General features: G+C 38.8%; 1 protein-coding gene and 1 pseudogene across 4 annotated transcripts in view; one reads left to right on the forward strand and one right to left on the reverse strand.

Moving 5' to 3' along the window:
• Nucleotides 1–17114: 17114 nt before the first annotated feature.
• LOC143662664 (peroxiredoxin-6-like) lies at nt 17115–23047 on the reverse strand (annotated as a pseudogene).
• Nucleotides 23048–24754: 1707 nt separating this feature from the next.
• Nucleotides 24755–25656, forward strand: part of SS18 (SS18 subunit of BAF chromatin remodeling complex) — a 124121-nt gene continuing 123219 nt past the window's right edge. For 2 of the 4 annotated variants that reach the window (XM_077135745.1, XM_077135743.1), the window contains exon 1: nt 25345–25491. In XM_077135745.1, the coding sequence (XP_076991860.1) occupies nt 25423–25491 (69 nt within the window). In that variant the 5' untranslated portion in view covers nt 25345–25422. Of the gene's footprint in view, nt 24973–25342; nt 25492–25656 lie in introns of those variants that run through there. The other 2 variants (XM_077135742.1, XM_077135744.1) reach the window with 2 other exon arrangements.

A 25656-nucleotide genomic window follows, 5' to 3' on the forward strand; every position in this document is an offset into this window, starting at 1 on the left:
GTATTTCCCTAACAGCCATGGAAGTTGAGCCTCTTTTCATGTGCCTTTTGGCCATTTGTATTTCCTCTTCTGAGAAGTGTCTGTTCAATTCTTCTGCCCATTTTGTAATTGGGTTGTCTGTCTTTTTGTCGTTGAGTTGAACAATCTCTTTATATATTCTGGATACTAGACCTTTATCTGATATATCATTTCCAAATATTGTCTCCCATCGTATAAGCTGTCCTTTTACTTTCTTGATGAAGTTCTTTGATGCACAAAAGTGTTTAATTTTGAGGAGTTCCCATTTATTTATTTGTTTCTTCGATGCTTGTGCTTTGGGTGTAACATCTAGGAAACCACCTCCTAGTATAAGATTTATAAGATATTTCCCTACATTTTCTTCTAACAGTTTTATGGTCTTAGATCTAATGTTTAGGTCTTTGATCCATTTTGAGTAAATTTTTGGCTAGGGTGTGAGATATGAATCCTCTTTCATTCTTTTACATATGGATATCCAGTTCTCTAGGCACCATTTGTTGAAGAGACTGTTCTGTCTCAGGTGAGTTGGTTTGACTGCCTTACCAAAGATCAGTTGTCCATAGATGAGAGGGTCTTCATCTGAACACTCTGTTCAATTCCATTGATCAGTATATCTATCTTTATGCCAGTACCATGCTGTTTTGCCCACTGTAGCTTCATAATGTGTCTTAAAGCCAGGTAGCATGAGACCTCCTACCGCATTTTTCTTTCTCAGGATACTTTTAGCTATTCAGGGCACCCTGCCCTTCCAGATAAATTTGGTTATTGGTTTTTCTATTTCTGAAAAGTAAGCTTTTGGGATTTTAATTGATACTGCATTGAATCTGTAAATCAATTTAGGTAGAATTGACATCTTAACTATATTTAGTCTTCCAATCCATGAAAATGGTATGCCCTTCCATTTATTTAGGTCTTCTGTAATTTCTTTTAACAATTTCTTATACTTTTCTTTGTATGGGTCTTTTGTCTCTTTAGTTAAATTTATTCCTAAATATGTTATTCTTTTGGTTGCAATTGTAAATGGAATTTTTTTTCTTCATTTCCCCCTCAGATTCTTCATTACTAGTGTATAGAAGCACTACAGAGTTTTGAGTGTTGATCTTGTAACCTGCCACTTTGCTGTACTCATTTATTAGCTCTAGTAGTTTTGCTGTGGATTTTTTGGGGTTTTCAACATTTTGTGTAACATCATCTGCAAACAGTGAGAGTTTTACTTCTTCCTTTCAATTTTGGTGCCATGTATTGCTTTTTCTTGTCTAATTGCTCTGGCTAGAACTTCCAACACAATGTTAAATAACAGTGGTGATAGTGGGTATCCTTGTCTTGTTCCTGATCTTAGGGGGAAAGTTTTCAGTTTCTCCCCTTAAGGATGATGTTAGCTGTAGGTTTTTCACATATTCCTTTTATCATTTTGAGGAATTTCCCTTCTATTCTTATCCTTTCAAGTGTTTTGAACAGGAATGATGTTGAAATTTATCGATGCCTTTTCTGCATCAATCGAGATGATCATGTGGTTTTTCTGCTTTTATTTGTTGATATGGTGTATTACATTAATTGATTTTCTTATGTTGAACCAGCCTTGCAGACTTGGGATGAATTCTACTTGGTCATGATGTATAATTCTTTTAATGTGCTGCTGGATTCAATTTGCTAGAATTTTGGTGAGGATTTTTGCATCTGTATTCATTAGAGAGATTGGTCTGTAGTTTTCTTTTTTTGTAATGTGTTTGTCTGGCTTTGGTATGAGGGTGATATTGGCTTCAGAGAATGAGTTAGGTAGCTTTCCCTCCTCTTCAATTTTTTTGAAGAGTTTGAGCAAGATTGGTACTAATTCTTTCTGGAATGTTTGGTAGAATTCACATGTGAAGCCATCTGGTCCTGGACTTTTCTTTTTGGGGAGCTTCTTAATGACTGATTCAATTTCATTACTTGTGATTGGTTTGTTAGGGTCGTTTGTTTCTTCTTGAGTCAATGTTGGTTGTTCTTGCCTTTCTAGAAAGTTGTCCATTTCATCTACATTGTCAAGTTCATTAGCATAAAGTTGTTCATAGTATCTTCTCATTAATTCCTTTATTTCTGTGAGGTCAGTGGTTATATCTCCTCTTCCATTTCTGATTTTATTTATTTGCATCCTCTCTCTTCTTCTTTTTGTCAACCTCACTAACAGTCCATCAATCTTGTTGATTTTTTCATAGAACCAACTTCTGGTTTTGTTGATTTTCTTGATTGTTTTCATGTTCTCAATTTCATTTATTTCTGCTCTAATCTTCATTATTTCTTTCTTTTTGTGCTTGCTTTGGGGTTAGTTTGCTGTTCTTTTTCTAGTTCTTCCAAGTGGACAGTTAATTCCTCAATTTTTCCCTGTTCTAGTTTGCTAGCTCCTGGAATGCAACACACCAGAGATGGATTGGTTTTTAATAAAAGGAGATTTATTTTGTTGGTTCTTCAGAGGAAAGGCAGCTAACTTTCCACTGAGGTTCTTTCTTACGTGGAAGGCACAGGATGGTCTCTACTGGTCTTCTCTCCAGGCCCCTGGGTTCCAACAACTTTCCCCGGGGTGACTTCTTTCTGCATCTCCAAAGGCCTGGTCTGAGCTGCGAGTGCTGAGATGAGGAATGCCAAGCTGCTTAGGCTGTGCTACTTGGTGCTCTCTCATTTAAGCACCAGCCAATTAAGTCAAACGTCACTCATTGCAGCAGACATGCCTTCTAACTGACTGCAGATGTAATTAGCAACAGATGAGGTTCACATACTGTTGGCTTATGTCTGCAGCAACAAGACTAGGTATGCTCACCTGGCCAAGCTGACAACTGAATCTAACTAACACATGCCCTTTCTTCTTTTTTGATATAGGCATTTAGGGCAATAAATTTCCCTCTTACCACTGTCTTTGATGCATCCCATAAATTTCGATATGTTATGTTTTCATTTTCATTTGCCTCGAGATATTTACTGATTTCTCTTGTAACTTCTTCCTTGACCCACTGGTTGTTTAAGAGTGTGTTGTTGAGCCTCCATATATTTGTGAGTTTTCTGGCCTTCTGCCTATTATTGATTTCCAACTTCATTCCTTTATGAACTGAGAAAGTATTTTGTAAGATTTCAGTCTGTTTAAATTTATTAAGACTTGCTTTGTGACCCAGCATATGGTCTATCCTTGAGAAAGATCCATGAGCGCTTGAGAAAAAGGTGTATCCTTCTGTTGTGGGGTGTAATGTTCGATAAATATCTGTTAAGTCTAGCTCATTTATTGTATTATTCAAATTCTCTATTTCTTTATTGATCCGCTGTCTCAATGTTCTATCCATTGATGAGAGTGGGGAATTGAAGTCTCAAACTATTATGGTAGATGTTTCTATTTCTCTTTTCAGTGTTTGCCTCATGTATTTTGGAGCATTCTGGCTTGGTGCATAAATATTTATGATTGTTACATCTTCTTGTTGAATTGTTCCTTTTATTAATCCATAGTGTCCTTCTTTGTCTCTTTTAACTGTTTTACATTTGAAGTCTAATTTGTTGGATATTAGTATAGCTTCTCCTGCTCTTTTCTGATTGTTATTTGCATGAAATGTCTTTTCCCAACCTTTCACTTTCAACTTATGTTTATCCTTGGGTCTAAGATGTGTTTCCTGTAGACAGCATATAGATGGGTCCTGTTTTTTAATCCATTCTGCCAGTCTGTGTGTTTTGATTGGGGAGTTTAATCCATTAACATGTACTGTTATTACTGTATGGGTAATACTTTCTTCTACCATTTTGCCTTTTGGATTTTATATGTCATATCTAATTTTTCTTCTTTATCCCTTTACTGATAGTCTTCATTTCCACACTCTTTTCCACCCCTCTCTCTCCTGTTTTTTCATATCTGTCTCTAGTGCTCCTTTAGTATTTCTTGCAGAGCTTGTCTCTTGGTCACAAATTCTCTCAGTGATTTTTTTGTCTGAAAATGTTTTAATTTCTCCCTCATTTTTGAAGGACAATTTTGCTGGACATAGAATTCTTGGTTGGCAGTTTTTCTCTTTTAGTAATTTAAATATATCATCCCACTGTCTTCTCACCTCCATGGTTTCTGCTGAGAAATCTACGCATAGTCTTATTGGGCTTCCCTTGTATGTGATGGATTGCTTTTCTCTTGCTGCTTTCAAGATTCTCGCTTTCTCTTTGACATCTGACATTCTGATTAGTAAGTGTCTTGGAGTATGTCTATTTGGATCTGTTCTGTTTGGGGTACTCTGCACCTCTTGGATCTGTAATTTTAAGTCTTTCATAAGAATTGGGAAGTTTTCAGTGATAATTTTCTCCATTAGTTTTTCTCCTGCTTTTCCCTTCTGTTCTCCTTCTGGGATACCAACAACATGTATATTCGTGCACTTCATGTTGTCATTCAATTCCCTGAGTCCTTGCTCATATTTTTCTATTCTTTTCCCTCTATTCTCTTTTGCTTGTCAGATTTCAGATGTTCCGCCCTCCAGTTTACTAATCCTATCTTCTGCCTCTTGAAATCTGACATTTTCGGTTTCCATTGTTTTTTTTTTCATCTCTTCTACTGCGCCTTTCATTCCCATAAGTTCTGTGATTTGTTTTTTCAGACTTTTGATTTTTTCTTTTTGTTCATTCCTTGCCTTCTTTATATCCTCCCTCAATTCATTGATTTGATTTTTGATGAGGTTTTCCATGTCTGTTTGAACATTCTGAATTAATTGTTTCAACTCCTGCATCTCATTTGAATTGTTGGTTTGTTCCTTTGACTGGGCCAATGCTTCAATTTTCCTAGTGTGATTCATTATTTTTTGTTGGCATCTAAGCATTTAATTACCTTAATTATTTTATTCTGGAGATTGTTTTCACTTCTTTTAACTAGAATTTTCTTGCTGGATGACTTTGCTGTCTATCTGTTCTTCAAAATTCTGGGCCACTAGCTTAGGTTTTGTTTACCAGAGCAGAATTTTTCATTTCTTGTTTTCTCATTTCTTGCCCTGCCTATATGGTGCCTTTCCCCCTACCACCACCCTTAGGAGGGTCTACTTAGGTATTATAGACCCCAGCCAGATTTTCCCAGACCAAGCTGGCTTACAGTCAGGAGGAGTCACCTGCATCAATTTTCCCTGAGGGTGCGAACCAGTAGGTTGAAAGACTTTCCTATGAAGTCTCTGGACTCTGTGTTTTTCCTATCCTGCCCAGTATGTGGCGCGTGCCTGCCTGCGGGTTGCTCCAGCATACGGTGATGTGGTACGTTTAACTTCAACTGGGGGCATGGTGGAAACAGAAGAGAGGTTGTAGGCTGGCTTGAATCGCTTCAATTTTCCAAACCCTGGGGTCTGAATTCCTTGAAGGAGGGAATCCACCTGAGTGGGCCCTACCCCTCTCCTGGGGAAGGCATAGACTCCAGATAAGCTCTCAAGCAACCTTGTTTCTGCCTATGTCTGGGGCAGTTGCAGCCTGAGAAGCCTTGCTGCTGTATCCAAAGGCAGTCAAGCCTTTGTAGAAACACAGCCACAAAAAATGAAAAAGAAAAATCTTTCTCAGAGCAGGACCCCCATTCCTCAGGTTTGCCAATCAAGAGCATAAATTGGTATGTTGCTTTGTGTACCTTCAGATCATATGTGCCCCCTCCTTTCCCTCAGGGTCCAGACCCTTTCAAGTATTATGTGCTATCTGATACAAAAAAAAAAAAAACCTCTGTTTCTTTTTTCTTTTTTCTTTTTCTGTCAGCAGTGCCCCATTGGCTGGGGCAAAAGTCAGCAACCTCTGCTTTGACGAGGTTCAGCAGAGCTAGGGGCCTATTTTTAGTAGTCAAAATTTGTGAATTAATTTCACAATTGGAGCTTAGTTGCGCTCAGCCTCTGCTGCTGGTAAAGTCCCTTTCCTTTCCCCTCTGGGCAGCAGCTTGTGGGGGAGGGGTGCCGGCCACCATGACTTGGGGAACTCATAGTCCTGGAAGGGCTCACAGACGGTCCAGGTGGTCCAGACTTGGGTATGCTGTGTGTCTGGTCACTGATGTGGCTCCAGTAGTTGTTCTGTACTCTTCCTAGCTATTTAGTAGCTGTTCTGGAGGGCGAACTAAATCGCACACCTTGCTAAGCCACCATCTTGGCACTCCTACTTTTTAAAATTTTATATCTATGGATATTTCCTGCTGATTCTGTTTCTGTAGAGAACCCTATACAGTGTATTACATTAATTGATTTTCTTGTCTTGAACCATCCTTGCATACTTGGACTAAATCCTGCATGGTCATGGTGTATAGTTAGTATGCTCATGGATTCAAATTGCAAGTATTTTATTGAGATTTTTACATCTGTATTCATTAGAGAGATTGGTCTGTAATTTTCTTTTCTTGTAGTATCTTTGTCTGACTTTTGTGTTAGGGTGATGTTGGCTTCATAGAATGAGTTAGGTAGCTTTCCCTCCTCTTCAATTTTTTTGAAGAATTTGAGAAGGATTGGTATTAAGTCTTTCTTTAATGCTTGGTATAATTCACATGTAAAGCCATCTGTTTCTGGACCTTTTTTTTTTTGGAGTTTCTCTGATCACTGATTCTGTCTCTTTACTGTAATTGCTTTGTTAAGGTGGTCTGTTTCTTCTTTTTTTTTTATAGTTTTTTTATTAATTAAAAAAAGAATTAACAAAACAATTAGAAATCATTCCATTCTACAAGTACAATCAGTAATTCTTAATAACATCACATAGTTGCATATTCATCATTTCTTAGTACATTTACATCGATTTAGAAAAAGAAATAAAAAGACAACAGAATAAGAATTAAAACATTAATAGAAAGAAAAAAAAATCCTATACCTCACATGCAGCTTCATTCAGTGTTTTAACATAATTGCATTACAATTGGGTAGTATTGTGCTGTCCATTTCTGAGTTTTTATATCCAGTCCCGTTGTACAGTCTGTATCCCTTCAGCTTCAATTACCCCTTCTCTCTCTTTTTTTTTTTTTAATTAACGGAAAAAAAAGAAATTAACCCAACATTTAGAAATCATACCATTCTACATATGCAATCAGTAATTCTTAACATCATCACATAGATGCATGATCATCAATTCTTAGTACATTTGCATCGGTTTAGAAGAACTAGAAACATAACCGAAAAAGATATAGAATGTTAATATAGAGACAAAAATAAAAGTAATAATAGTAAAGTCAAAACAAAACAAAACAAAACAAAACAAAAACCAATAGCTCAGATGCAGCTTCATTCAGTGTTTTAACAAGATTACTTTACAATTAGGTATTATTGTGCTGTCCATTTTTGAGTTTTTGTATCTAGTCCTGTTGCGCAGTCTGTATCCCTTCAACTCCAATTGCCCATTATCTTACCCTGTTTCTACCTCCTGCTGGACTCTGTTACCAATGACATATTCCAAATTTATTCTCGAATGTCTGTTCACATCAGTGGGACCATACACTATTTGTCCTTTAGTTTTTGGCTAGACTCACTCAGCATAATGTTCTCTAGGTCCATCCATGTTATTACATGCTTCATAAGTTTATCCTGTCTTAAAGCTGCATAGTATTCCATCGTATGTATATACCACAGTTTGTTTAGCCACTCTTCTGTTGATGGAGATTTTGGCTGTTTCCATCTCTTTGCAATTGTAAATAACACTGCTATAAACATTGGTGTGCAAATGTCCGTTTGTGTCTTTGCCCTTAAGTCCTTTGAGTAGATTCCCAGCAATGGTATTGCTGGGTCATATGGCAATTCTATATTCAACTTTTTGAGGAACCGCCAAACTGCCTTCCACAGTGGTTGCACCTTTTTTTTTTTTTTTTTTATTTTCATACATGATATTTATTGTTCTTTAGAGTGACTATTAACCATATTTCATCAATTATATATAAAATGCACAATTTTTTCACAGTTCAGTTTCCCTATGATCAAAAAGTTAAACCCTATCTCTAATCGAATCTTTGATCACAATTAGCAATGCTTTTTCTTTCTTAGATGTTCATAAAATAGCAATGTATCTTACAATCAGTAACATCTTAGATTTGATGAAATGAAGATTTTAAAGATCCCAATATGTTATCAATTTCTTTGCTCACCTTTGCTTCTTGCATCCCATTCCTTTCAGAGTTAACTTTAATTTTTGCTGAAATATTTGTCTTTGTTTATACAGTGAGGATTCATGAGTTCTCCATTTCCTGTTTCCTCAAATGTATCAGAATGTCTTTACTTTGCACTCATGGTAAAATTATAGTTTTTCTGGGAATATAATTCTAGGTTCATAGTTGTTTTGTCTCCATTTCCTCTGACATGATTACTGCTGATTGAAGCCTACTGCCATCTTTTCTTTCTCTTTGATCGATTATCTGACTTTTGGTAACTTTTAACATTTTCTCCTTATTTTGATGGTCAGAAGTTACACTTCAGGTTTTCAGTGTTTCTGTCTTGGAATTAAGTGTGCCATATCTTTAGTTCTGGAAAGTTCTCAGCCATCATCTATTTGAACATATCCTCTCCACTGCAGTCTCCTTTTCTTCATAATTTGCTTCTCCTTTTCTTTACTGCATTGTGGATTTTTTTTTCCTGCTTCCAAAGTTTAATTATCCCTCTGTCTCTTCAGCTGAGAGCAGTCAACTACTCTGTTTGGAGTTTTGGGGTACTTTTTAATTACTGTATTTTGAATTTTCTAGATTTTTAACTGAAGATTCTTCCCCCTGTATCTGCTTCTTCTGTTTCAAAACTTCCTGTTCTTATCTCATAATCTCAGGCTATTTCATGGATACTGCTCTCTCCTTTACCTATTTGAGAGTTTTAAGCTTTTGAAAGTGATTTAATTTCTTTTGTTTTAACTTTTTACTTTTTCTTTATCTTTTTTTTTTATTAATTAAAAAAAGAATTAACAAAACAATTAGAAATCATTCCAATCTGCATGTACAATCAGTAATTCTTAATAACATCACATAGTTGCATATTCATCATTTCTTAGTACATTTGCATCGATTTAGAAAAAGAAATAAAAAGACAACAGAATAAGAATTAAAACAATAATAGAAAGAAAAAAAACAAAAAAAACAAAAACAAAAAACCTATACCTCACATGCAGCTTCATTCAGTGTTTTAACATAATTGCATTACAATTGGGTAGTATTGTGCTGTCCATTTCTGAGTTTTTATATCCAGTCCCATTGTACAGTCTGTATCCCTTCATCTCCAATTATCCCTTCTCTCTTTTTTTTTTTTTTTTTAATTAACGGAAAAAAAAGAAATTAACCCAACATTTAGAGGTCATACCATTCTACACATGCAATCATTAATTCTTAACATCATCACATAGATGCATGATCATCATTTCTTAGTACATTTGCATTGGTTTAGAAGAACTAGCAACATAACCGAAAAAGATATAGAATGTTAATATAGAGAAAAAAATAAAAGTAATAATAGTAAAATCAAAACAAAACAACACAAAACAAAACAAAAACCTATAGCTCAGATGCAGCTTCATTCAGTGTTTTAACATGATTACTTTACAATTAGGTATTATTGTGCTGTCCATTTTTGAGTTTTTGTATCTAGTCCTGTTGCACAGTCTGTATCCCTTCAGCTTCAATTACCCATTGTCTTACCGTGTTTCTAACTCCTGCTGAACTTTGTTACCAATGACATATTTCAAGTTTATTCTCGAATGTCCGTTCACATCAGTGGGACCATACAGTATTTGTCCTTTAGTTTTTGGCTGGATTCACTCAGCATAATATTCTCTAGGTCCATCCATGTTATTACATGGTTCATAAGTTTATCTTGTCTTAAAGCTGCATAATATTCCATCGTATGTATATACCACAGTTTGTTTAGCCACTCTTCTGTTGATGGAGATTTTGGCTGTTTCCATCTCTTTGCAATTGTAAATAATGCTGCTATAAACATTGGTGTGCAAATGTCCGTTTGTGTCTTTGCCCTTAAGTCCTTTGAGTAGATACCTAGCAATGGTATTGCTGGGTCGTATGGCAATTCTATATTCAGCTTTTTGAGGAACCGCCAAACTGCCTTCCACAGTGGTTGCACCCTTTGACATTCCCACCAACAGTGGATAAGTGTGCCTCTTTCTCCGCATCCTCTCCAGCACTTGTCATTTTCTGTTTTGTTGATAATGGCCATTCTGGTGGGTGTGAGATGATATCTCATTGTGGTTTTGATTTGCATTTCTCTAATGGCCAGGGACATTGAGCATCTCTTCATGTGCCTCTTGGCCATCCGTATTTCCTCTTCTGAGAGGTGTCTGTTCAAGTCTTTTTCCCATTTTGTAATTGGGTTGGCTGTCTTTTTGTTGTTGAGATGAACAATCTCTTTATAAATTCTGGATACTAGAACTTTATCTGATATATCATTTCCAAATATTGTCTCCCATTGTGTAGGCTGTCTTTCTACTTTCTTGATGAAGTTCTTTGATGCACAAAAGTGTTTAATTTTGAGGAGCTCCCATTTATTTATTTCCTTCTTCAGTGTTCTTGCTTTAGGTTTAAGGTCCATAAAACCGCCTCCAGTTGTAAGATCCATAAGATATCTCCCAACATTTTCCTCTAACTGTTTTATGGTCTTAGACCTAATGTTTAGATCTTTGATCCATTTTGAGTTAACTTTTGTATAGGGTGTGAGATACGGGTCCTCTTTCATTCTTTTGCATATGGATATCCAGTTCTCTAGGCACCATTTACTGAAGAGACTGCTCTGTCCCAGGTGAGTTGGCTTGACTGCCTTATCAAAGATCAAATGTCCATAGATGAGAGGGTCTATATCTGAGCACTCTATTCGATTCCATTGGTTGATATATCTATCTTTATGCCAATACCGTGCTGTTTTGACCACAGTGGCTTCATAATATGCCTTAAAGTCCGACAGTGTGAGACCTCCAGCTTCGTTTTTTTTCCTCAAGATACTTTTAGCAATTCGGGGCACCCTGCCCTTCCAGATAAATTTGCTTATTGGTTTTTCTATTTCTGAAAAATAAGTTGTTGGGATTTTGATTGGTATTGCATTGAATCTGTAGATCAATTTAGGTAGGATTGACATCTTAACTATATTTAGTCTTCCAATCCATGAACACGGTATGCCCTTCCATCTATTTAGGTCTTCTGTGATTTCTTTCAACAGTTTTTTGTAGTTTTCTTTGTATAGGTTTTTTGTCTCTTTAGTTAAATTTATTCCTAGGTATTTTATTCTTTTAGTTGCAATTGTAAATGGAATTTGTTTCTTGATTTCCCCCTCAGCTTGTTCATTGCTAGTGTATAGAAATGCTACAGATTTTTGAATGTTGATCTTGTAACCTGCTACACTGCTGTACTCATTTATTAGCTCTAGTAGTTTTGTTGTGGATTTTTCTGGGTTTTCGACATATAGTATCATATCGTTTGCAAACAGTGATAGTTTTACTTCTTCCTTTCCAATTTTGATGCCTTGTATTTCTTTTTCTTGTCTAATTGCTCTGGCTAGAACCTCCAACATGATGTTGGATATCAGTGGTGATAATGGACATCCTTGTCTTGTTCCTGATCTTAGGGGGAAAGTTTTCAATTTTTCCCCATTGAGGATGATATTAGCTGTGGGTTTTTCATATATTCCCTCTATCATTTTAAGAAAGTTCCCTTGTATTCCTATCATTTGAAGTGTTTTCAACAGGAAAGGATGTTGAATCTTGTCAAATGCCTTCTCTGCATCAATTGAGATGATCATGTGATTTTTCTGCTTGATTTGTTGATATGGTGTATTACATTAATTGATTTTCTTATGTTGAACCATCCTTTGTATACCTGGGATGAATCCTACTTGGTCATGATGTATAATTCTTTTAATGTGTTGTGGGATTTGATTTGCTAGAATTTTGTTGAGGATTTTTGCATCTATATTCATTAGAGAGATTGGTCTGTAGTTTTCTTTTTTTGTAATATCTTTGCCTGGTTTTGGTATGAGGGTGATGTTGGCTTCATAGAATGAATTAGGTAGCTTTCCCTTCACTTCGATTTTTTTGAAGAGTTTGAGGAGAGTTGGTACTAATTCTTTCTGGAATGTTTGGTAGAATTCACATGTGAAGCCGTCTGGTCCTGGACTTTTCTTTTTGGGAAACTTTTGAATGACTGATTCAATTTCTTTACTTGTGATTGGTTTGTTGAGGTCATCTATGTCTTCTTGAGTCAAAGTTGGTTGTTCATGTCTTTCCAGGAACCCGTCCATTTCCTCTAAATTGTTGTATTTATTAGCGTAAAGTTGTTCATAGTATGCTGTTATTACCTTCTTTATTTCTGTGAGGTCAGTGGTTATCTCTCCTCTTCCATTTCTGATCTTATTTATTTGCATCCTCTCTCTTCTTCTTTTTGTCAATCTTGCTAAGGGCCCATCAATCTTATTGATTTTCTCATAGAACCAACTTCTGGTCTTATTGATTTTCTCTATTGTTTTCATGTTTTCAATTTCATTTATTTCTGCTCTAATCTTTGTTATTTCTTTCCTTTTGCTTGCTTTGGGGTTAGTTTGCTGTTCTTTCTCCAGTTCTTCCAAGTGGACAGTTAATTCCTGAATTTTTGCCTTTTTTTCTTTTCTGATATAGGCATTTAGGGCAATAAATTTCTCTCTTAGCACTGCCTTTGCTGCGTCCCATAGATTTTGATATGTTGTGTTTTCGTTTTCATTCGCCTCAAGATATTTACTAATTTCTCTTGCAATTTCTTCCTTGACCCACTCGTTGTTTAAGAGTGTGTTGTTGAGCCTCCACGTATTTGTGAATTTTCTGGCACTCCGCCTATTATTGATTTCCAACTTCATTCCTTTATGATCCGAGAAAGTGTTATGTATGATTTCAATCTTTTTAAATTTGTTAAGACTTGCGTTGTGACCCAGCATATGGTCTATCTTTGAGAACGATCCATGAGCACTTGATAAAAAGGTGTATCCTGCTGTTGTGGGATGTAATGTCCTATAAATGTTTGTTAAGTCTAGCTCATTTATTGTAATATTCAGATTCTCTGTTAATTTATTGATCCTCTGTCTAGATGTTCTGTCCATTGATGAGAGTGGGGAATTGAAGTCTCCAACTATTATGGTATATGTGTCTATTTCCCTTTTCAGTGTTTGCAGTGTATTCCTCACGTATTTTGGGGCATTCTGGTTTGGTGCATAAATATTTATGATTGTTATGTCTTCTTGTTTAATTGTTCCTTTTATTAGTAGATAGTGTCCCTCTTTGTCTCTTTTAACTGTTTTACATTTGAAGTATAATTTGTTGGATATTAGTGTAGCCACTCCTGCTCTTTTCTGGTTGTTAGTTGCATGAAATATCTTTTCCCAACCTTTCACTTTCAACCTATGTTTATCTTTGGGTCTAAGATGTGTTTCCTGTAGACAGCATATAGAAGGATCCTGTTTTTTAATCCATTCTGCCAGTCTATGTCTTTTGATTGGGGAATTCAGTCCATTAACATTTAGTGTTATTACTGTTTGGATAATATTTTCCTCTACCATTTTGCCTTTTGTATTATATATATCATATCTGACTTTTCTTCTTTCTACACTCTTCTCCATACCTCTCTCTTCTGTCTTTTCATATCTGACTCTAGTGCTCCGTTTAGTATTTCTTGCAGAGCTGGTCTCTTGGTCACAAATTCTCTCAGTGACTTTTTGTCTGAGAATGTTTTAATTTCTCCCTCATTTTTGAAGGACAATTTTGCTGGATATAGGAGTCTTGGTTGGCAGTTTTTCTCTTTTAGTAATTTAAATATATCATCCCACTGTCTTCTAACTTCCATGGTTTCTGCTGAGAAATCTACACATAGTCTTATTGGGTTTCCCTTGTATGTGATGGATTGTTTTTCTCTTGCTGCTTTCTTTCTCTTTGACCTCTGACATTCTAACTAGTAAGTGTCTTGGAGAACGCCTATTTGGGTCTATTCTCTTTGGGGTGCGCTGCACTTCTTGGATCTGTAATTTTAGGTCTTTCATAAGAGTTGGGAAATTTTCAGTGATAATTTCTTCCATTAGTTTTTCTCCTTCTTTTCCCTTCTCTTCTCCTTCTGGGACACCCACAACACGTATATTTGTGCGGTTCATATTGTCCTTGAGTTCCCTGATACCCTGTTCAAATTTTTCCATTCTCTTCCCGACAGTTTCTGTTTCTTTTTGGAATTCAGATGTTCCATCCTCCAAATCACTAATTCTAGCTTCTGTCTCTTTAAATCTACCATTGTAGGTATCCATTGTTTTTTCCATCTTTTCTACTTTGTCCCTTACTCCCATAAGTTCTGTGATTTGTTTTTTCAGATTTTCTATTTCTTCTTTTTGTTCAGCCCATGTCTTCTTCATGTCCTCCCTCAATTTATTGATTTGGTTTTTGAAGAGGTTTTCCATTTCTGTTCGTATATTCAGCATTAGTTGTCTCAGCTCCTGTATCTCATTTGAACTATTGGTTTGTTCCTTTCATTGGGCCATATCTTCAATTTTCCGAGCATGATCCATTATTTTCTGCTGTTGTCTGGGCATTTAATCACATTTCCCTGGGTGTGGGACCCAGCAGGTTGAAAGATTTTTCTGTGAAATCTCTGGGCTCTGTTTTTCTTATCCTGCCCAGTAGGTGGCGTTCGTGGTGCTCGTCTGTCTGCGGGTTCCACCTGTAAAAGATGCTGTGGCTCCTTTAACTTTGGAAAATTCTCGCTGTGGGGGCGGGTTGCCAGCCAAAGCGGCTTGGGGAAGTGCTAATCCGAATCTCCCAGCCGGCCCAGGAATCCGCGCGTGGGGTGGGGGTGCCGGCCGCCGCGGCTTGGGGGAGTGCTGATCCGAATCTCTCCGCTGGCCTGGGAATCCGTGCATTGGGAGGGTCGCCGGCGTCCGCGGCTTGAGGAGACCGCCTGTCCAATTCTCCCAGCCGGCCCGGGAAGGAGGGAGGGAGGGACTCCGGCCGCCAGCCGCCCCGGCCCGGGGAAGCGCGCGCCCCTCGGTGATCTCACCGCAGCGGATTCTCCCTGCCGGTTCAGCCGTTCCAGAATGGGGTACGCTGTCTTTTTGGTCTCTGTCATGGCTCCGGGAGCTGTTCTGTACCGTTTCTGTTTCTTTAGTAGCTGTTCTGGAGGAGGAACTAAGACCCGCCCGTCTTACTAAGCCGCCATCTTCTCCGGAAGTCCTCTCCATTACATCTTGACTAACAAGGTGATATCTACTTAATGCATAAGAATAACCTCCAGGATAACCTCTCGACTCTGTTTGGAATCTCTCAGCCATTGACACTTAGTCTCATTTCACTCTTCCCTCTTTTGGTCGAGAAGTTTCTCTCAATCCTTTGATGTTAATTCTCTGCTCATTCTAGGTTTTTCTCAGTCCCTTAATGCTGAGTCTCAGCTCATTCCAGGATCTCTGTCCCATGTTGCCAGGAAGGTACACACCCCTGGGAGTCATGTACCACGCAGAGAGGGGGAGGGTGGTGAGACTGCTCGTCATGTTGGCTGGAGAGAGAGGCCACATCTGAGCAACAAAAGAGGCTCTTTTGGGGGTGACTCTTAGGCCTAAATTTTAAGTAAACTTGACCTATCCTTTGTGGGGTTAAGTTTCATATGAACAAACCCAAGACTGGGGGCTCAGCTTGTAGCTTTGGTTGTCCACACTGCTTGTGAGAATATCAAGAATTCGACTTGGGGAAGTTGAATTTCTCCCTGCTCTCATCATTCCCCGAAGGGGGCTTGCAAATACTTTTCTACTCATTGATCAAATCACTCTGGGATTCATCGGGGCATCACTCTGGACAAACCAACAAAATCTCATGTCCTACCTGAAATTCCAAGTACTTATTACGTTCAATCAAACTATCTTCATAAGTTATATTAGGAAATGCTGTAGTCAAAATATAAATTTGTGCCAAATAAACATTTTTTAGTTTTAGTCTCACACATAAGGTGACATTTTACAATATTAATTACCATGTATTTTCAGCACCCTGCAATAATGGCATTCCTTTATTCTTCCTCATGCAAAAGCATTTTTAAAATTTGTACCGTTGCTGCAACCTTCTCTCTTACTCTCTTGAGTTTTCTCCTTTTGTAAATCATGTTGACTTAACTGCATTTATGAAGGAAGTTTGAAGGTAAATGTTCCAGTTTGAAACTTCTGTGTACCCCACAAAAGCCATACTTTAATTCTGATACAATCTTGTGGGGGCAGCTGTTTTTTTTTTTTTTGTTTGTTTGTTTGTTTTAATCCCAATTCAATGTTGAAGTCTTGGAACTTTTGAATAGATTATCTCTATGAATATGTGGCATGCCCAATTGTGGGTGTGACCTTTTGATTAGATGGAGCTGTGACTCCACCCATTCTGGGTGGGTCTTGATTAGTTTCCTGGAATCCTTTAAATGAAGAAACATTTTGGAGTGAGCTCAGAGCTGACATAGATGCACATGCCTGGAGAACACTTGCTTCAGAACTGACAGAAACATGGATGTTTGGACATGTTTAGAGTTCCAACAAGGAAAACAGATGCCTAGACACAGGCAGAGCCCAGCAGACATAAGGAAGCAAACCTTCCATGAGATTTTTTTTTTTACTTTGTTTTTGTGAAATATAACATACATACAAAAAAGCAATAAATTTCCAAGTACATTTTAATGAGTAGTTATAGAACAGATTTTAAAGTTTGCTATGGGTTATAGTTCCACAATTTTTCATTTTTTCTTCTAGCTTTTCCAAGACACTGGAGACTAACATAAAAGATGATTTGATTAGCTGAAAAACTGAGTGATTCTATGATGGAGTAAAACAGGCTTTTTCAATCATCACTGATACTTAGACTTGTTGATCACATACCCTGAAATGAGATTCCAGCCCCAAATAGAGAATATTTGAGAGAGCCAGCAGCATGCTGAGATACTGGAACAGAACAGAGAGCTGATGAGGGCACAAAGTAAGAATCCCAAGAAGTGTGTAGTGCTCTTTTCATTTAATAAGCTAGTATTATAGACCTTGAATATACTACTTAAGACCCTGGCTATGATGACAGTAATATGTTTTTATTGGTATTGCTGCAGGAAAACATGATTGGCAGATGGCAAACTGGCTCACTGTGCTAAGTGAGCAACTCTGGCACCAACTTCCCGAAGAGATTTAAGGCTAGGGAGTATAGCAGAGGTATTTCTTGACAGATGAGAATTTTTTGGTGAAGAATCCTTTAGGGAAAAGTTTCTTGGCTCCTTTCTCAGGGATGGTTGGAAGGACCATTACACTGTTTCCTTTCTTGCAGTCAACCATGATACAACCCTCTTTTCTGCCATCAGTTGGAGGGACATAACTACTTTGAGAATCTTGTCAAGTTCCTTCCAGTGGTACCTGGATAGAGGATAGACAGCTTTAGTTTCTTATCAGCACTAAAAATAAACACGACACAAGCTGCCACAGGCATGCTCTTTTCATCCTTCTCTGCTGTGTCCACCATTCCCAAAAGGATAACAAGGTCCTAATCCTTATCATAAATGATGGGAAAAGGTAAAGTTTCTGTGGGTTCATCACCATTGTACGCATTGGTATCCTTGCTTTGGGCAAGATGGTCCTCAACACTGTCTATTGAAAAGACAATCATCTTTTTTTTTTCTTTCCATTTTTCTTATTTAATCTTTACAAATAACTATGGGAGATTGGTACAATTATACTCATTTTAGTAATGAGGATGAAAAGTATAGATAGGTTAACATTTTTTCTCTTTCTTAAAAATATTTTTATTTGGAAATATCCACACACACACACAGTCCAATCATATCCTACAATCAATGGCTCATAATATTTTCACATAGTTGTGTATTCTTCATCATGATCATTTTTAGAACTTTTGCATCACTCCAGAAAAAGAAAAAGAAGAAAAAAGAACTCATACATCTCATACCCCTTATCTCTCCCTCACATTGATCCACAGTATTTCAATCTACCCAGTTTTTATCCTTTATCTCCCCTATTTATTTATTTATTTATTTATTTGTTTGTTTGTTTTACTCATCTGTCCATATCCTGGATAAAAGGAGCAACAGAGACAAGGTTTTCACAATCACACAGTCACATTGTAAAAGTTATATAGTCATACAGTCTTCTTCAAGAATTAAGACTACTGAGAGAGAGCAGAGAATGCTGCAGCACCATGAAGCAGAGAGTCCACCAGCCAGCGACCTTTGGAGATGAAGAAGGAAAACGCCTCCCAGGGAGCTTCATGAAACAGGAAGCCAGGAGACCAAGCTAGCAGATGACACCGTATTCGCCATGTGCCTGTCCAGCCGAGAGAGAAGCCCTGACTGTGTTCGCCATGTGCCTTCTCACTTGAGAGAGAAACCCTGAACTTCATTGGCCTTCTTGAACCAAGGCAAAAAATGGCCTAAGACCATCAGAGACCACACACGAATTTGGTATCCTGGTTACAGAGGTGGATGACCTGGCAGCTGCTATGAGAGTTTTTCAAGGCAAGAGGTCAAGACAACAAATGCAGTAGGGAGAACTGGGAAAGAAATGAAGCTTGGAGAGCGTAGTCCTGGTAGATGTCTTGGGCAACTTTGCAAGAGGGGAAATAACACTCAACAATAGAGAAAAGGAATTTCAGTAAGAGGCAGAGGGCAAGGTCAACCACTGAAACACAACTGCATCTCACACAACCACAGGCATAGCAATCACATGTGCCCGTGCTTGTTTATGACTTCATTCTCTGCTCTCCACTGTGGAGTTCATTTAAAATCCTCCATTTGCCTTCCTGATTGAAAGATCCTATACATATCTGTTTAAAAATTCACAGAAGACAAATACAGCTTAAAAATAACTTATTAGTAATTTAATTACTGCTTGTTGCAAAAATACAAGAACACTGAGTGAAGGGTTGCAACATGTCCCCAAAACAGACATGTTAAAGTTTTAAATGTCAGTCCTGTGGATGTGAGGCCATTTATAAATTGGATATTTGAAGATTTATTAGCTAAGGTGAGGCCAAACTGTATCAGGGTGAGACTTAATCCAATATGATTGGAGTCCTAATAAGCAGAAGAAATTCGGACACAGTCAGAGAAGACAGGGAAAGAGACAGCCATGTCAGAGGCAGAAATTGAGTTATGGATTGCCAGCAAGCCACCAACAGAATGCTACATACTTCGCAGAAAGGATGATCTTGCTTACACCTTGATTTGGGACTTGTAGGCTCCAAAACTGTGAGACAATAATTTCCTGTTGTTGAAGCCAACCAGTCTATAGTATTTGTTAGAGCAGCCCTGGCAGACTAAGACACTGAGTAATATTTCAAAAAATGCGCTTCGGTTTTAGAATTTTGAAATTCAAGTTTGGGGAGGGTTGATATTCTTTGGGGATCTCTTCTTAAGTAACGTCACAGAAGGCATTAGCGTTTTGGGGCTTTTCCTTTAAAATGAGTATAGCTGCATGGTATTTTCCTTGGGCAAAGATTCTGGAAAGATGTTAGACACTATCATTTTATGTTTATCATTAAAAAGTCAGAGGCTTCAATCCTAAAAAAAAAAAAAAAAAAAGAATTAAGACTACTGGGAAATCATTACCCTCCCTCTTTTGTGGGACATGACATCCAGGAGTGAAAGCCTCCCTGGCAACATGGGCGATGACTCCGAGAGTTGAATCCAGCCCTGACACCATGGGATCAACAATTCCATCCTGACCAAAAGGGGTCAAAGAAGTTTAACTAAGAAAGTATCAGTGGCAAAGAGAGTTCAAATAGAGTTGAGAGGCTATGCTGGAGGTTGTTCTTACATAAGCTTCAGTTAGACCTTGCTACCTATCATAACCTGCCAAACTCCAACCAGGACCATTCCAGCCAATCCTAAAGAACACCTAGGGCAATATATAAGATTCCACAAGGGTTCCATGCACTAGAGTAACTTTCCAGAAACCTACAACCTCCAGATGTGTCTCTGGTCCAGATAAGTCCTGAAACTTAGAGGGCTCAGCCTCTCCAGAACATCAGATAGTTCCATCTCTCTGCCCCATATTAGTGACAGACCCTTTCAATATGAAAAATTTAGAATGGCCATAACCCAAACACCACGAAAGAGAGGGATGGAAAGATCAAAGATGATTATGGAGTTATACAGTGAAGATAGGATTTAACAAATGAATATGAATGCTGAATCATTAAATTGATATCTCTTTTAGTCTTCAGTATCTTAGGGCAGCTAGAAATAAAAACCTTAACTTGTGGAATTGTAACCCATGTCAAACTCTGAAATATGTTCTACAACTAATGGTGGTGCTGTGCATTGAAATTTATTGCTTTTTTGCATATATGTTACTTTTCACAAAAAAAGAAGGAAGAAAAGTCGATAGTGATGATAAAAAAATATTTAAGCCTTCTAGCTTCCTATATTCTGGAGCAGCTAGAAGGAAAAATCTGAGAGGATCATATGTAGCCCATGACAAACTCTGGGATCTGTTCTGTAACTGCTTGTTGAAGAGTGCTTTGAAATCTATTGCTTTTTTATTTTTTTGTATATATGTTATACTATATAATAAAAAGTGAAAAAAAATAGAAAAAAAGAAAAAATAATTAAGGCTACTGGAATGCAATTTAGCAGCTTCAGGTACTTCCCTTTAGCCACCCCCATACACCGTAAACTAAAAAAAAGAATATCTATATAATGAGTAAGAATAACTTCCAAGAAAACCTCTTAATTCTGTTTGAAATCTCTCAGCCAGTGAGACTTTATCCTGTCTCATTTTTCTCTTCTCCTGTTTGGTCAAGAAGGCTTTCTCATTCCCATGATGCCCAGTCCTGGCTCATCCTCAGGAGTCAGGTCTCATGTTGCCAGGAAGTTTATACCCCTGGGAGTCATGTCCCACGTGGTGGGGAGGACATTGAGTTCACTTGCCAAGTTGGTTAGAGAGAGAGGCTACATCTGAACAACGAAAGAGGCTCTTTGAGGGTGACCCTTAGGCATAATTATCAGTAAGCTTAGATGCTTTGCGAGAATGAGCTTCATAGGGGTGAGTCCCAAGATTGAGGACTCAGCCTATTGAATTGGTTGTCCCCACTGCTTGTGAGAATATCAGGAATTCCCCAGTTGGGGAGGTTGAATATTTTCTTCTTTCTCCCCAGTCCCAGAGGGGACTTTGCAAATACTTTTTTTATTCTCTGCCTAAATTACTCTCGGATATATTGGGGCATCACACTAACCTGTATAAACCAACAAGGTCTCATGCTGTTGAAGACTTCATGTAATTATGGTGTTCAAATCAAATGACCATGCAATTTAAATTAGATAACATGCTACCCAAAATATAAATTTTGCACCAAATAAACATCTCACCCTTTGTTCTCACACAGAGGTTGAAGTTTGAAAATATGGGCCATATCATCCTTTACCCAGTATTCTAAGTTACTTTAGTCCTATCCAGATCAGTTTCATTCATACCTCTAGATGAAGTCTGATCACTCTTTTCAGGTTTTAAACATTTGCTGAATGGTGTAATGCTGACTTTCATAGCTTCAGTGCTCTAACTCTGTGTCTGAAGTGTCACATAAGTACCTGAAGTTTCAGGGAATGACCTGGTTAAATACAAATAGCTCACTATCTCAAAATTTAGAAATACCAGTTACAACTCCTAAATATAGGTGACTGCTGCAAGAGCTTACAATCTTTACAACCTTTACAATAGGCCCTGTTTTAGTTTGCAAGAGCTCCCAGAATGCGGTATACCAGAAATGGAATGACTTTTACAGAGGGGAATTTATTAAGTTGCAAGCTTACAGTTCTAAGGCCATGAAAATGTCCAAATTAAGACAAGTCTATAAAAATGTCCAAACTATGGCACTCAGAGAGAGACACCTTGGTTCAAGAAGGTGGATGATGTTCAGGGTTTCTCTCTCAGCTAGAAGGGCACATGGAGATGTCTGGTAGTTTTCTCTCCAGACTTCTTCAGCCACTTCCTCAGGGATGCTTTCTTTATGCATCTCCAGAGGTTTCTGGCTGTGTGGACTCTATTGGTTCTTAAGTTTTTTCCAAAATGCTTCCCTCTTAAAGGCTTCCAGTAAGCACCCCACCTTGAATGCAGGGAGGTGCATCTGCATGGACACCATCTAATTAAAAGTTACCACTCATAATTGGTGGATTTTATCTCCATGGAAATCATCTAATCAAAAGCTACCACTCATAATTGGTGGATCACATCTCCATGGAAACAATAAAAAAGATCCCACCAGCAATACTGAATGGGGAATAAAGAACTTGGCTTTTCTAGGGTACACAACAGATTGAAAGCAGCACAGGCCCCAACCTGATAACCTAGGCTCTCGACTTTAATTCTTTGAGTTTATAAATTATATTTAATCCATATGTGTGAGGCATGATAATATTTGTCTTTTTCTTTCTGACATTTTATTCAACATACTGTCCTTAAGATTCATTCACCTAGTTGCATGCCTCACAACTTCATTTTCTTGCAGCTGCTTAGTAGTCCATAATATGTAAATACCACAGTCCCCCCTTCCATTTTTTCAGTTGTTGTACGCTTAGGCGACCTCCATCCATTGCAAATTGAACACTGCTGCCATAAACACTAGTGTGCTAGTGTCCCCACACTCAGTTCCTCTAGGTATATACCTAGCAACATGATTGCAAGATCATATAGTAACCCCACCCCTAGCCTCCTGTGGAACTACCTCACTGCCCTCTGGAGGGGATGCCCCTCTCAGCTTACCTATCAACAGTGAATGGGTACATCTCTTTCTCCAGATTTTCTCCAGCACTTATTTTTCTCTGTTCGTTTTTAAACAATTTTATTCGCACATCATACACTCCAACCTAAGCAAACAGACATACCTTCACCATCATAATCTATATGAAGACATTTCCTTTACTTCTGCATAGAAGGGGGCAATCATTTTAACATTCGTCTTCGCAAATTCTCTTGCCACCTTTTAGCTCTGCCAAACTCTGTGGTGCATACTGGGGTAAAGACCCCATGATTCTTCCAGACAGTTGTGAAAACTGATGTGGCCAACGGGTATTGGTCTTGAAATTGGGGGCCTTGTCCCTAAGAAGCAGATCTCTGGGCATGTCAACAGTGGTGATGCTGTAGGGTGAGGGTGAGGGGACGCTACTGTCAAAGCCACTAGCTGGCTGGCTCTGGTAGGGAGCTGAAAAATTGTTCATAATTACTAAGGTACTTTTGTCTTAATTTTAAAACACAGATATGAATGCCAGCTTTGGGATACCAGTGGTGGACAAGTGTTGGCTTTTGCTGCAAATTTAGTAAAAGGTTTTTACAATTTGATTTGTGTCTTAGTTTGCCACTGCTGCTATGACAAATACTGCACAATGGGCTGGCTTCAACAAGAAGCATTTATTGTCTCATCGTTTCAAAGACTAGCAGTCCAAAATTAAGATGTTGGCAAGGCCACGCTTTCTTCTTGCCAGTAGCTTTCTAATGATGGCAGTCCTCTGTCACGTGGCAATTTCTCTCCTCTCTGTCTTCTTCTGACTTCTCACCGATTGAGTCTGAATTTCCCTTCTTGATAAAGCCTCCAATCATACAGATTAACCACCCTGATTTAATTTGGCTGTACCTTAACTAACTATATCTCAAAACATTCTACTTGCAAATGGATTCATACCCACAGAAAAGCAGATTAAGATTTGAAGAGGTTTTTTGTAGAGAACATGATTCAATCTACAACAATGTGATTATATTGAATCCAAATATCAGAGTACTTTCTTCAAGGCTCAGGGCAATGAAAGACAATAACTAAATTAATAAAAATGATTACTATTAATAGGAGAATAAACTTGCTTCGTTTTATTCTTAGGATGACTTGAGTCTTTTAATCTTTTAGGTCTCATTTTAAGTATAATCCAGAGGACTTCCTTGCCTATCTCGTGTGTAATCTTTTAGGTCTCATTTTAAGTATAATCCAGAGGATTTCCTTGCCTATCTCGTGTGTGTTCCTCTTTCTCTCTCAGTCCCTCCTTACCTAGTCTTCCTTAAAATTTTACATGTATTTACTTGTTTCTGATCTGTCAACTCTATTAGAATATAAGCTCCTCAAGGGCGGAATTTATGTCCGGTTTATTCAGTTGTATTTTAGGAACCTAGCATAGGGCCTAGCACATAGGAACCCAAATATGTTAAATGAATGAAACTCATGACTTTTTAGTGAAAAGCATTTACTTGACACATTAATTAAAAAAATATTCATTCTATATTTTCTAGTATATTTTGTAAATAAACTGAGGGACTGATCTGATTTTTGAGCTTCATTAAATGTAGGATAACATTTTATATACAATTTCCTTTGCGTTACATGGAAGCGTAAATTACCGAGTAACTTGAAAGAAACAGGAAAACATTATCCACATTTGCTCGTGTTCCTTTTTTAAGTTGAAAACTTTTTTTTCCCCTCGTACTGATTTGAAGTCTGGCAGCTTGCACCTACTAGCCACTAAATATGTCATATCGCCGGAAAAGGAAACAGTGAGGGTGCCCAATTTCGAATTTTAATTCCAAAGATCCAAATCAGACGAAAGTGACCAACATTTCTTGTAAGGGTCTATTACAGAGGCACGCTCTCTAGGCCACCGTAGGCAAGTTGGCCGATTGCCTTTGAGTACTGGAACAGCCTTCCACTTTTTTGGGTCACGTTTACTTTCCAATTGCTAGGCACGACTTTACTTGCAAGGGAGACTGTGGACTCGGAGGTGCGCATTTGAGGCGTAGCCGAGCCGTTTAAACCAGCGAATCCGCTTTCACCCTAGTCCTTCCACCTCCGTCTCCTCTCGGCACACCCTCCACGGTTTGCACGAGCTCTCAGGTCTTGACCCTCCTCTCCCAGCGGCCCCCTCCCGCCCGGCACGAAGCAAGGGCGGGGCAACTAGGGGCGACCACTTCTTCTGAGGGGTGAACACGGAGTTGGAAAAACGGAACTAGGTCTAGCGCAGAGTCCCAGAACGCAGCTCGAAGGACGCCAGGCTTGTCGGAGAGGGAGGTAAGTTGCTCCGGCGCGAAGGGGGCGGGCCGATTCGGCCCGCGCGCATTTCCTGTGACAGGGGCTGCCCGGGCCTCTCCCTCTCCCGCGGCGGCGGGACCATTTCCTGAATCGCTGAAGTGGAGGGAGGACCGAGGCGCGGCCATACCATTAGCTTAGAGGGGCGGGGGGCGCGTATAAAGAAAGATTGAGGAACCGGGGTCGATCACGAATAACGAAGTTATACCAGGTCTCTGGATACCAATTCGTTTTTCAGTAACAAGAGTCCCATGGACCAGAGTGTATCTGTCGAGTCAAGCCGGCTGGCAAATAGTCCGGCTGTGGAGCATCCCCCCTCCCCTCCTTCATGAGGTGGTTTGGCCCCAGAGGCCGCGTCTGCCCCCCTTCCCACCCCAGTTTGCCGTTCATCCGTGGCGCTCTGGACTTGTTGGTAGTGGGGACGGCGGCAACATGTCTGTGGCGTTCGCAGCCCCGAGGCAGCGAGGCAAGGGAGAGATTACACCAGCTGCTATTCAGAAGGTGAAAGCTCGCGAGGGCGGGGCTTCCTGACCACCCTGCCGTAGGGACAACTTCGGGGACTGGGCCAGAGGCGGCGGGCCTGCCGAGAGGCAGTAGTCTGGGCACCGGAGCCTCCGGCCGAGCCCTAATGGGCGGCGACGAGGTCGGACCGGTAACCTCACGGAG

This window comes from Tamandua tetradactyla, chromosome 18 (assembly GCF_023851605.1).
Source record: "Tamandua tetradactyla isolate mTamTet1 chromosome 18, mTamTet1.pri, whole genome shotgun sequence".
Lineage (NCBI taxonomy): Eukaryota > Metazoa > Chordata > Mammalia > Pilosa > Myrmecophagidae > Tamandua > Tamandua tetradactyla.